We start from the raw sequence: 10,712 nt of genomic DNA, 5'->3' as shown, positions 1-10,712 counted from the left end.
AGAAGCTCTTTACAGAAGCCTCCGAGGTCTTGGCGACCTTCCAGAAGGAGGTGGCCAGTTTCATCGAGGACGGGGAGCGCTCCATGCTGGGGGAGGCCGAGGCCGATCTCCGCTGGAAGGAGGAGAGGCGAGCCAAACTGGCCCAGGGCAAGCAAAACCTGGAGAACATCTCCAGCACCAACACCATCTACTTCCTCCAGGTGCCAGGGTGGGATGGGGTGAGGAGAAGGAGCTGATGGTGTTGTCTTTTGGGGTTTTGTCCTGTTTCACTTGGAGCTGGGTGCCAGGAGCGCTGGGCGTGAGGGCTGCAGAGTCTCATTCCTGTTGGCACAGTCCTGTCCCCTCCTTGCTCCTGAGGAGCCAAGACTTTCTCCTCCATCACCCCCACCTCTGTTCTCACCGCATCTCGGGAAAAGCTGATGCATTCCTCAGGCTCAGTACCTTGGTGTCGGGGACACAGAGAGTGGGGTGCCCCACTGTCACCTTCCAGCACCACCCCCTCCCTGGTAGCCTGGTGAGAAGAGACCTTTTCTGGAGGAGATGCTGCTCCATGTGAGGTGGGCATGGCCTGGATCTGAGTTTGAATGGGAGCGAGAGAAGACGCCAGGAACGCGTGGCCGGGAAAGTGCTCCCCTCCCTTATGCTTTGGGCCAAGCCCTGTCAGCTGCCAGATCCCAAATCCCCCGGGGCAGGGTGGGGTTGTGGAACAAGAGACAACTTTGGCTGGTTTGAAACCTCCTGAACCTCCCTCTTTTTGGCTCAGGAATTTCAGGCCTTAAAAGTAGCCATGGAAGAAAACCCTTCCCTGACTCTGAGCTTCCAGAACGAGCTGAACTTCACCAAATGCACCCAAGCTGTGGGTGCCATCAAGGATGTGCTGTCTGCTGCTTGCAAAAACCAGTGGGATCGCTTGCAGGGGAAAGGAATTGATGGGATGAGCTTCCAGGAGAAGGAGGAAGGTTTGTGTTCATCCAGCCCCTCTGCCCAGAGGTCCCTCCATCACCCCCTGTCCTCCCCACGTAGGTGGGAGATACCTGCGGGCTTGATGGCTTCTGCGAGTGCTGGCCCCTCTCCCACCAGCCCTGGAAGCTGCCAGGCATGGTTGTGCTGCACGTTGCACAATCCCTGTCTGGGCTTACGCCTCCTCTTTGAGGTTTTATGAATTTTTCCACAGAGACCGGAGGCTGGAGAGGCAACAAACAGGCTGGGAGTTAGGCAGGGCCCTGAGGGAGGGGGCAAGTGGCCAAAGTGGCCTCCCGTGAAAGGGGACTCTTTCTTCCCAGGACAGATGATCCTCTTCATGGGGCAGGCTGTGTTCTCCCAAACCTGCCAGGGTTAGAAAGCCACGGCGGGAGCTTTCTTCCGTGCTCTCTCATTTAGCCTGAGCTCTCTCCTCTCTCATTTTTTTGGATGCCCATGGGAAATGCAGCTGGTTCCTTGCCCTTCCTGCCCACCTCCTTGTGGGGTAGAAAGGTGGCATCTGTTCTTTCCCATGTCCAAGCTGGCAGGGATGTTCAGGGGAGCTGGGGATGCTGACTGGGTTCGTGTTTGGGTACCAGCAGCTGAGTACCATCAGGGTGTAGGGCTGGGGGTGATGCTCTTGTTTGTGGCGTCGGTTTCTTTGCTGGTGGTTACCCTTTTGTCCTTGTCTCTGCAGCCCTGGCTGAGTCCCGATTTCCGGAGAAGTCAAACAATCCCGCCTGCCTGGAGAGCCGCGATTACTTCCTGAAATGTAAGCGAGGGGCTTTGCTTTGACAGTTGTTGCTAAGGTCCATCTTTCCTCTCTCCTGGCTGGCCGGCTCCTTCCCACATGTTCAGCCAGCGCTGGTGCCGAGCCGACGGCTGGCAGGAGCACTGCCGCCACCAGAGGAAATATTGCTCAGCTGAGGAGGAAGCCTTTTTGCTTTCCTGACAACAGCCATAATCTCTTTAGGTGATATTTTTTTTCCCTTGTCTGTGGTTCTGCCAGACCAGCCATCCAGCCCTTGACGAATCGAATCCTCCTTTAAATTAGATCAGAGTTGGTGCATCTGCCTTGTTTACTGCAGAGCAGCGGCCTGATGAGGGTCAGCTTCAGTGGCAGCAAGCAGAGGGGTAATTCAGTGCCTGAGCAGAGACAGCGGGGCTGAAGGAGCTGAGACTGGCAGGGTGCAGGGCTGGGCTTGGGCTCCAACATCCTGCATAGGGGATGTGGGGTCACCCACTGAGATGTCCACAGGGGACAGGATCTGTCTTGGTGGTACCGGTGCACCCCACTGGGAGCCGGGCAGCAAAGCGTGGGTTCAAGTGGGGTGTGTGATGCCGCTGCTGCAGGGTTTGGCCATGCTGTGGGTCCAGACATGCAAGGTGATGGGCAGTGATACGTGTTCCTGCTGGATGTCCTCTCTGTTTGGGATGCAGCAGTGGTTCTCACCTGGCCCCGTGTGCTGGGGGTTGCCTCTGCTCCAACAGGAGCCATAGGGCGGTGAAAGCCGACTGCGGGGAGCTGCTGGTTTACAGCAAGGATGTGTCTGGCTGTTATCCTGTCATCTTGGGGTCCCTCCCTGCTGTGTTTGTCTGTGGCTGCCTGAAACCCACTTTCATATGGGATGTTCCTACTCTACCTCCCATGTCCAATACCATGGTTAAGCTCATTGAGCAGCCCCTCTGCTCTTGCCTCTGCCTGGTTATCTGTATTCACCCTGATGATGGGAATGTCAGCTCCTTATCCTCATCGTCTGAAATTGGCCATGAGATTTAAAAGCAAGGGGATGGAGTGATGGTGAAAGTCAGAAAGGATGGTGCTATTTGCCAAGGCTGGAGGAGGGAATCTGAGCATGGAGGGCTGAGGGGATTTTCTCCTGTTTCCCTCTTCACCCTCATGTCTTCTCCTTGCCCCACACAGTTGCCTTCATCATTGACCTGGACAGTGACACAGCCGACAAGTTCATCCAGCTCTTTGGCACCAAAGGGGCCAAGCGGGTGCTGTGCCCCATCCCCTACCCAGAGAGCCCAATTCGGTTCATCAACTGCGAGCAGGTGCTGGGTGTGAACCTCATGAACCGCGGCAACTACTACTGGGAGGTGGAGCTTATCGACGGCTGGGTCAGCATTGGCGTCATCGCTGAGGACTTCGACCCACGGGAGTCCTACAACCGCGGGCGCCTGGGGCGGAATGAGAAGTCCTGCTGCCTGCAGTGGAACGGACAGAACTACGTGGCCTGGTTTGGTGGCCTTGAGTCTGTCATCGAGCAGCCGTTTTTCCACACAATTGGGGTCTTCCTAGAGTATTCAGAGAAGGCCCTGACCTTCTATGGAGTCAAGGACTCCAAGATGACCTGCCTGCAGCAGCTCAAGGTCTCCCATTTTGCCAAGGGCCAGCTTGACCCCTTCCAGAACAAGATCAACCACCAATTTGCCTCTCTTTTCTTGTGCAAGCTGAAACCAGCATTCTTCCTAGAAAGCGTCGATGCCCACCTGCAGATCGGGCCGCTGAAGAAAGATTGTGTTTCGGTGCTAAAGCGTAGGTAACTGCCCAGAGAGTGGGAGCACAGGAAGACCTAGAAGAGTCTCTCCTGCAGTGCATTGCCACCATCACAGCTTCTCTTTGGTAGCATTGTATTTCTCTGTGGCAGCCCTCCCTCCTCGCTCTGTGCCAGTGGTGACCCAGGGGTGGATGATGCTGTCTGGCGAGCAGAGCCGTGAGCTGGGAGCCAGGTGGGAGCTGGAGCCAAGTTCTGACTCTGGCTCTGCCCCTGGGCTGCTGAATGAACTTGGGCGTGTCTCTGTGCTGTTCCCTGCCTGTCAGCTTCCCTTTCTGGACATCAGGGACTGTGACACAGCCTTTCTTGGTAAAGCTCATTGCTCAGGAGAAGTGCCATGTAGATTTGAAGCTGTATCTTGGCCAGCTTCCAGGCTGCCTGGTTCCCTCTCCTTAATAGTTGCCCGCACTGCCCTGGTGACTTGCACAGATGCTCCGCTTTGTGCCTTATCTCAGTCTCTGTGTCGCTGCTGCTACTTTTTTAAGTGCTGGCTCATCGCCACCTTCCACGTGCTCCTTATGAAGTGCCTCTGAAGTAGCAAGCCCAGCACAGACCAGATGAACCCCCAGAGCAGATGCAGTTTCTTCCCCGGTGCCTGCATCGCCATCATGCCTTGGTGGGGGTGAGCAGGGTGCTCTGAGGCGGGTGGGATGCGGAGGAGCCCAGCTGGTGCAGGAGCGATGCAGTGGTGACACAGTATGGGCTGACCACCCATTAGTGCTGCAAACATGAAACAGAGACCTTTGTCCTCCCTTGCACAGTGGCCAGCAGGTATTTTGAATGCTGGTTTTTGGCCAGGCTCCTTTGGGAAAAGCCATGGTCCTTTGTGTGTTGGAGCCCCCCTGGCTGTGGGGCTGCTTCTCACCACAGCCAAATATCCCAGCTGGGAAAGGGAGAAACCTACTGCTGAAAAACAGCAGCACCGTTCCTGCCTTGAGATGGTAAAGCAAGCAGCATAAAGCAATTTTGAGGATATGCTTTTAGTAATCAAGTTTTTCAGGAACTGCTTACCAAAGCTTTACAGCCAAATTTCCGATGTTTTTGATGACCCTACTATTTTAGGGGATTTTAGTACTGTTAAACTCCCAACTCTTGAAGTGCCATGGGTACACTTGAGCTGTAAGCGTACCCCTTAACTTAGAGAGTTTTTTAAGTGACAAAGAGGTGCTGTGAGTATTTCCCAGCGGCAATTGGTGTTTTTCAGGGACAGCTGTGAGTGTATTGACAGAAGGTGCAGCATCAGTCAGTTGTTAAAGGACCCTTTAGGCTCTGGCAATAAGTGACAGTTAACAAAAACTACTCTCAAGCAAGTGTCCCCTCTGGTAAAGGTGGAAACCTGAGGCTGAGAGCCAAAAATACCAATTCACGTGTCCTAAGGGAGCTTTTCCAGAAAGAAAATACAGAAATACCGCCTGGAAGGGCAGCACAGTGCAGCCCGTGTCTCTGCACAGCGCGGCTTTCCATAAGTTTATTTTTCCTGGGATTAGTTTGCTACCTACCTCCTGCAGCTTGCTTTACAGAATCGTAATGCTGTGTAATATATACCTAGAGAGAAAATATATTGGATCAGGTTCTTTCCTGGCATGAGTGAGTCAGTGATGACACATCAATGGTCAACAGGGATAGAAAATGGCCCATTTAGCTAAATATATGAAATACATATATAATCCCCAAAGGATAGGCTGGAAATCATAGTGGTATATTCAAGTGGAGCCAAAGGAAAAAAGTGAATGTGAATAAAAAGACAGCCACAAAGCGGAGAGGTTTAACGTTAAAGCCACGTTTACATAAACACTGAGCCTTAAAGAGCTCCTTTACTGTAACTCCTTTGCTAGTGCTGCCAGTTCCTGCTGCCTGTTCCCAGCAAATGGCCGCTGTCGTGGGCTCTCTTTGGGTGAGGGTCTGAGGGAGGGGGGACTGCTGGGATGTGTCTGCAAATCCCCTCTCCTCCTCCTCCTCCTCCTCTGCTTGTCACAACTCCTAAAATACTGCAGGCGGTGGGAAAAGGGGAGGTAGGGCTTCCAGAGTGAAATACTTCGATTAAATCTTGGTGTTTCCCAGCCAGAGGGAATGCTGCCTGAACTTCTGTCCAGATGGGAATTCATTCCCTGTGTCCTGAGCTCCTACCCCAAAACTGCTTTGTTTGGCTTGCACCAGTTGCTCTCCTGCAAAACTCAACTTTTGCAGGAGATGTCAGCGGTGACACAGCGCAGGCATCGGTGCTGTTTTGTTAACACCGGCGAGAACTTGGTATCAGAAATGCCTTACCAGATAGGAAAGGTAGAGATGTGCAACAGCCCATGCATGGTCTCATCCCGAGAGGAAGGGGAAGGTAACCTTGATCTCTGCTGCATGCATGCAGGAAGAGATCTCACATGCAGGCTCCCATCTCAGCTCTCTCTGGGCCCTAAATCTCATTTATACAGACAAAACTCCCACTGTTCACAGTGAGGACTTTTGCCAGGGTAAATACAGCAGATCTGGGCCTTTGCCCCATTTCGTTTTGCTGTAGGCGGATTGATTGCTCTGTGGGGAAAACCATTCTTGAGCCATGCATCCCTCCCTTCTCCATGTTATCCAGTGCATGGACGTGAGTCTCTGAACTCCTGGAGGGTTTGGGATGGTGCGGAGGGATCCCACACTTTTCCCTTTCCACCCTGTAACCACACGGGAGCAGCTCAGGAGGACACATCTGGTGTTCAGACTTTGCTTCTGGTTGTGCTGCTGCTTTTGCTTAATTCACCTCTGCCCTGAGAGCTGGGGTGTTGATACGCAGCTTTATGGCGGGTTTTGAGGGCTCCTGTAGATGTGATGTGGTCGGGAAGTGCTACCCAACCCTCTCCATCCTGCTGCTGGCTTTTATCCTGGTTGGAAGCTCTATAAATCCTCATGGTTTAGGGCATAAAGCAAATTCTGACCCATTTAAGACAGGAGCAATTCCCCCTGGGGCGTTCAACCAGAGTTTGCGCTGTGTTGCCAACAATTTGGGGTGTAAACTGGAATGATTAGGAAATGTGCACTAGCCAGCTCTAAATCACTGATTTTGCTGCAAACGAAGGGCTAAGTACAGTGTGTGGTGGGTTTCGATGGATACATAGCACTTGGCAATTTAAACAGCCTTTCAGTGTTCCCTTGAGTTATTTCTGCTGTCACAGAGTGTTCCTCTTTTTAATTAGGATTTTTAAAATATAGTTACTGGAGAGTACTTTACAGTGTGTGAAAAAACTGTAACAGAATAATATAATGATGGTAGAGACTATGATTTGCAATTAAATATTATACAGGCATGGCTCTGGGTTGCGTTTCCTTTAATTACTGAACTGTTAGAGCTGTCCCATTATCTTGTGTTTGTTTTTCTGTGTCCTGTACGTCTGGCGTAAAATAACACAGATTTTGTTTTCCAAGTGTGTCTAAGGGAATTGTGCCAAATACACATTTTTCTTGCTCGACTGCAAAAGGAGCGGAAGAATCCTAAAATCCAATAACAATATTGTCAGCGCTGGGCAATTCAAAACAATGAATTATCTCAGTTCTCTCTTCCACCTCAGTCCTCAGCTTAGAAATAACAAAGATTAATAGATTAGGCACTTTTTTCCTTAGTGTTTTCAGCTTTTATTGTCTAAATTTCCAAGGTTTTCTATGTGATGAGAAGGTCTAGAGCTTCCTATGCACGCTGGTACTCACACCAGCACCTTTTTTAAAATGAAGGCTGGGTTTCTTAATTCTTAATGTTGGCTGGAACTAGGAGCTAGGAAAAAAACTGGGCGAGTCGTAGTTCATGCGGGGTGGAAGCTGAGTGGATGTCTGCTACTGACTTTAATAGGAGAGGAATTAGGACTGTTTGTTATAAACATTTCTTAAAAGGGAAACTTACTGCTTATTGAAAAAGCGGATATGAAAAGAACAAACTTGTTCTTTTCTTGCCAAGAAGTGTACAGATTATGTCACTGCATTTATTTAAATCTGCTTTCCATTATGTCGTTTTTCTGCTTTTTCCCCCACACCCCATCTGGTTCTCGGGCACTCAGACAGGGCTGGGCTGCAAACCCTGCAGGACAAATCTCAAAGCCATATAAAAAGATACAATTTAGGGTTAAAAAAAAAAGATACAGGGTACTATATGCTCTTAATATATATTTACATTATTGATACACAGTTGTCAGTTACTGAAATGAGAAGTCCTTCAAAACAGTTGATTAGTTTTGCAGAGCTCCTATTTTTAATGAAGTTATGCAATTATTCTGGGTTTTTAAGAGTTCCTCCTGCTTGCTCACCTGGAGGCAATACATTATGCCCTTACTGTAGCTCTGCAAACACCACAGGTATTTTCCTGGCCTCAGATTCCCTCCCTCCCTCCAGACAGACAGACAAGGTCCTGACTTGTTTATAGGGCGCCTGGTTAGGCTTTCCAGTTTAACTCTTTCCAATATAAAGGGGTAATTTTAGGATGTGATTGATTCCAGCATGGAAAGCAGCCAATATCAGGCTCAAAAATCCATTTGCAAGTATGTGAAACACAAAATGTGCATCAAACGTGAAATAAAAATGGCTGGAAATGGGGCAAGCATCTTTCCTGTTTAAGGGGTTTAAGCCTTGTTTTATGTGCAGCACCATCACATACATGGGATGATTTTTATTCTGCTCTACCAAACATCTGAATTCTGACCATACCACCTACTGAAAGTCCAATGTTGTCTCCATTTCACTTAATTCTGGACTTTTCTCTGAGGAGATCCTTCCAAATAGCATGAAAATCACTTGTGGTTGCACGGGATGTGCAAACAGCCCCATCTCACATGCAGAACTGGACAGCCTCCTAGGGAAAATGTTTTACCCGCTAGTGAGCCAGCCAGGAAAAGTCTTCAGGATAAAAAATGAGGTCCAAACAGCAGCAAAATACAGCATTTTGAAACAAAATGTTGATTCAAACATTGTCAGGGTGCTCTGCAAACTCCCACCTGTGAAGCACCGCTATGCCAGAGTACCCTTGCAAGTAGAAAAGCCAGAAGAATGCTGCCAACATCACGTAGGCTCTAAATAAATTAAATAATTTTGTTGTGTATGATCAGCGGGACATGTAATTGGATGATTAATGGGTTTATAAACACCTTAGAGAGCTCTTTCAAAACAGAGACTGGCTCTTTGTATTACTCCTGCCTCTTATATGTTAGAAAACTGAGGAAACTTAATAAAACCTAAGCTGGCTTGAGCTCAGTAAATTAATGTTGATTATAAATCAAATAGTTTGTATTTTTACATTAATATTGGGACTATTGTATTGAGTCTCAGGCTTTGCCTCTGAATTTCAGTGGGAGCCTGGAGCCATAATTCATTTTATACATTGCTGTTATTTTGAGTAGATGTACCAATGTATTTCAAAACTCTCATCAGCACCAGATTTTATAACATGCAAAGAACAGGCAGCCGAGCACATTACTGAAGGACTCTATCATGCAGCAGCTTCTTTGGTATAAAAGTATTTCCCTGTTTCACTCCCCTTCTCTTTTACAGAAATTCTTTAGGAAGTGAAACTGAAAATTACGGCTTACAAAAACTCTCTAAGACTCATTTTGGAGTCTTAAAAAGCAGGCATTCTTCATTACGGCACTGGAGATGCGGGGAATTAGTTTCACGTAGTATGTCTGCCTACAATTGAGTACCTACAGTTTATATAGAGCAAAAACATGCATATTACTCATATTTGCTGAAAAAAAAAGCCTTATGATAAGGAGTTCTCCTCCCAGTTATGCACGCTCATTGATTTGAGTCGGAGGTCTTCGGTAGTCATACACTCACATCCTTTAGTTGAACCCAAGTTGTCTTTTCCCATATACGGTAAGGAAACATGTGGAAAGCACATGTTAAATTTTGAGAGATGGCATAAAACTGGGCACCTGGGGAGACTTTTATTGTCCAGGTATATCAGAATATTCCATCCCCACCAGGAGACTTTTGATCCAGGTCCGCTCATCCATCACTGTCTGGAGACTCTCATTCAACTGAAATCCCTCTAGTCAAGACCATATTTTCTCTCTATGACTTGCAGGTGTAAGTTGTTAATTAACTTATTTTTAGATATAGGTCTTAAATCCAATACTAAATCCTTCAAGGATATATGTCTTAGATCCCATATTAAATCCTTCAAAGATATACGCCTTCAATCCTGTAACAGAAGTGGTGTGAAAATCAAAGTAACTGAATTAGCCTGAAAAATCCCTATGGATAATGGGGAGCAGCTGAGGGAGCTGGGGTTGCTTAGTCAGGAGAAAAGGAGGCTCAGGGGGAGCCTTATCACCTTCTTACAAGTCCCTGAAAGGAGGCTGTAGCGAAGTGGGGGTCGGTCTCTTCTAGGTAACAAGCGATGGGACAAGACAAAATGGCCTCAAGCTGTGTCAGGGGAGGTTTAGGTTGGATATTTGGAAAAATGTCTTTACTGAAAGAGTGGTCAAGCACTGGAATGGGCTGCCTAGGGCAGTGGTGGGGTCTCCATCGCTGGAAGTGTTCAAAACGCTTGGACGTGTCAGTTCAGGCCGTGGTGCAGCGGGCGCGGCGGTTCCGGGCTGATCCCAGCGCTTTTCCTGCCGGGATTCAACCAGGGCGGCCCCAGCGCCTACAACTCCCGGCATGCCCCGCGCGCCCCGCTCCATCCCGGCATACCCCGCTTCCGTCGCGCGTCACGCACCTCTGTCCCGCGCAGGCGCAGAGCAACGCTTGGACGTGTCAGTTCAGGCCGTGGTGCAGCGGGCGCGGCGGTTCCGGGCTGATCCCAGCGCTTTTCCTGCCGGGATTCAACCAGGGCGGCCCCAGCGCCTACAACTCCCGGCATGCCCCGCGCGCCCCGCTCCATCCCGGCATACCCCGCTTCCGTCGCGCGTCACGCACCTCTGTCCCGCGCAGGCGCAGAGCGGGCTCGGCGCTGGGAGGCGGAGGCGGAGGCCATGGCGCTGAACAGGAACCACTCGGAGGGCGGCGGCGTCATCGTTAACAACAGCGAGAAGTGAGCTGCCACCCCATCCTCCCCTCCTCCTGCCGCAGGCGCCGGGGGGTAGCGGGCGCTGCCTTCTCCCCGTTGCCTTCCTTCCCCTTCAGGGGGAGTGCTGGAGGGCCGGGCGTCCTGTAGTGCCATGGGGCTGCGGGGGGAAGGAGGCCGGGTTAACCCTTTGGGTACTGGCTCGGCTGGGGTTCTTTTTC

The 10,712-nt window shown here is 50.0% G+C and overlaps 2 protein-coding genes across 2 annotated transcripts in view; both read left to right on the top strand.

Annotated features, from left to right (window-relative positions):
- Positions 1-3,510, top strand: part of TRIM47 (tripartite motif containing 47) — a gene marked incomplete at its 5' end in the record, with an annotated part of 3,899 nt that extends 389 nt beyond the window's left edge. The window contains 4 exons of the mRNA XM_010180944.1: positions 3-200; positions 764-959; positions 1,658-1,732; positions 2,885-3,510. Coding sequence (XP_010179246.1) covers positions 3-200; positions 764-959; positions 1,658-1,732; positions 2,885-3,510 — 1,095 coding nt within the window. The remainder of the gene's footprint in view (positions 1-2; positions 201-763; positions 960-1,657; positions 1,733-2,884) is intronic.
- Positions 3,511-10,408: 6,898 nt separating this feature from the next.
- Positions 10,409-10,712, top strand: part of WBP2 (WW domain binding protein 2) — a 6,397-nt gene continuing 6,093 nt past the window's right edge. Inside the window, exon 1 of the mRNA XM_010180943.1 lies at positions 10,409-10,518. Within this exon, the coding sequence (XP_010179245.1) occupies positions 10,460-10,518 (59 nt within the window). The 5' untranslated portion in view covers positions 10,409-10,459. The remainder of the gene's footprint in view (positions 10,519-10,712) is intronic.

Source organism: Mesitornis unicolor, unplaced genomic scaffold (genome assembly GCF_000695765.1).
Source record: "Mesitornis unicolor isolate BGI_N332 unplaced genomic scaffold, ASM69576v1 scaffold16153, whole genome shotgun sequence".
In the NCBI taxonomy this organism is placed as follows: Eukaryota; Metazoa; Chordata; class Aves; order Mesitornithiformes; family Mesitornithidae; genus Mesitornis; species Mesitornis unicolor.
Note: the sequence above shows the minus strand (reverse complement) of the source record. Positions and strands in the feature narration are given on the sequence as shown.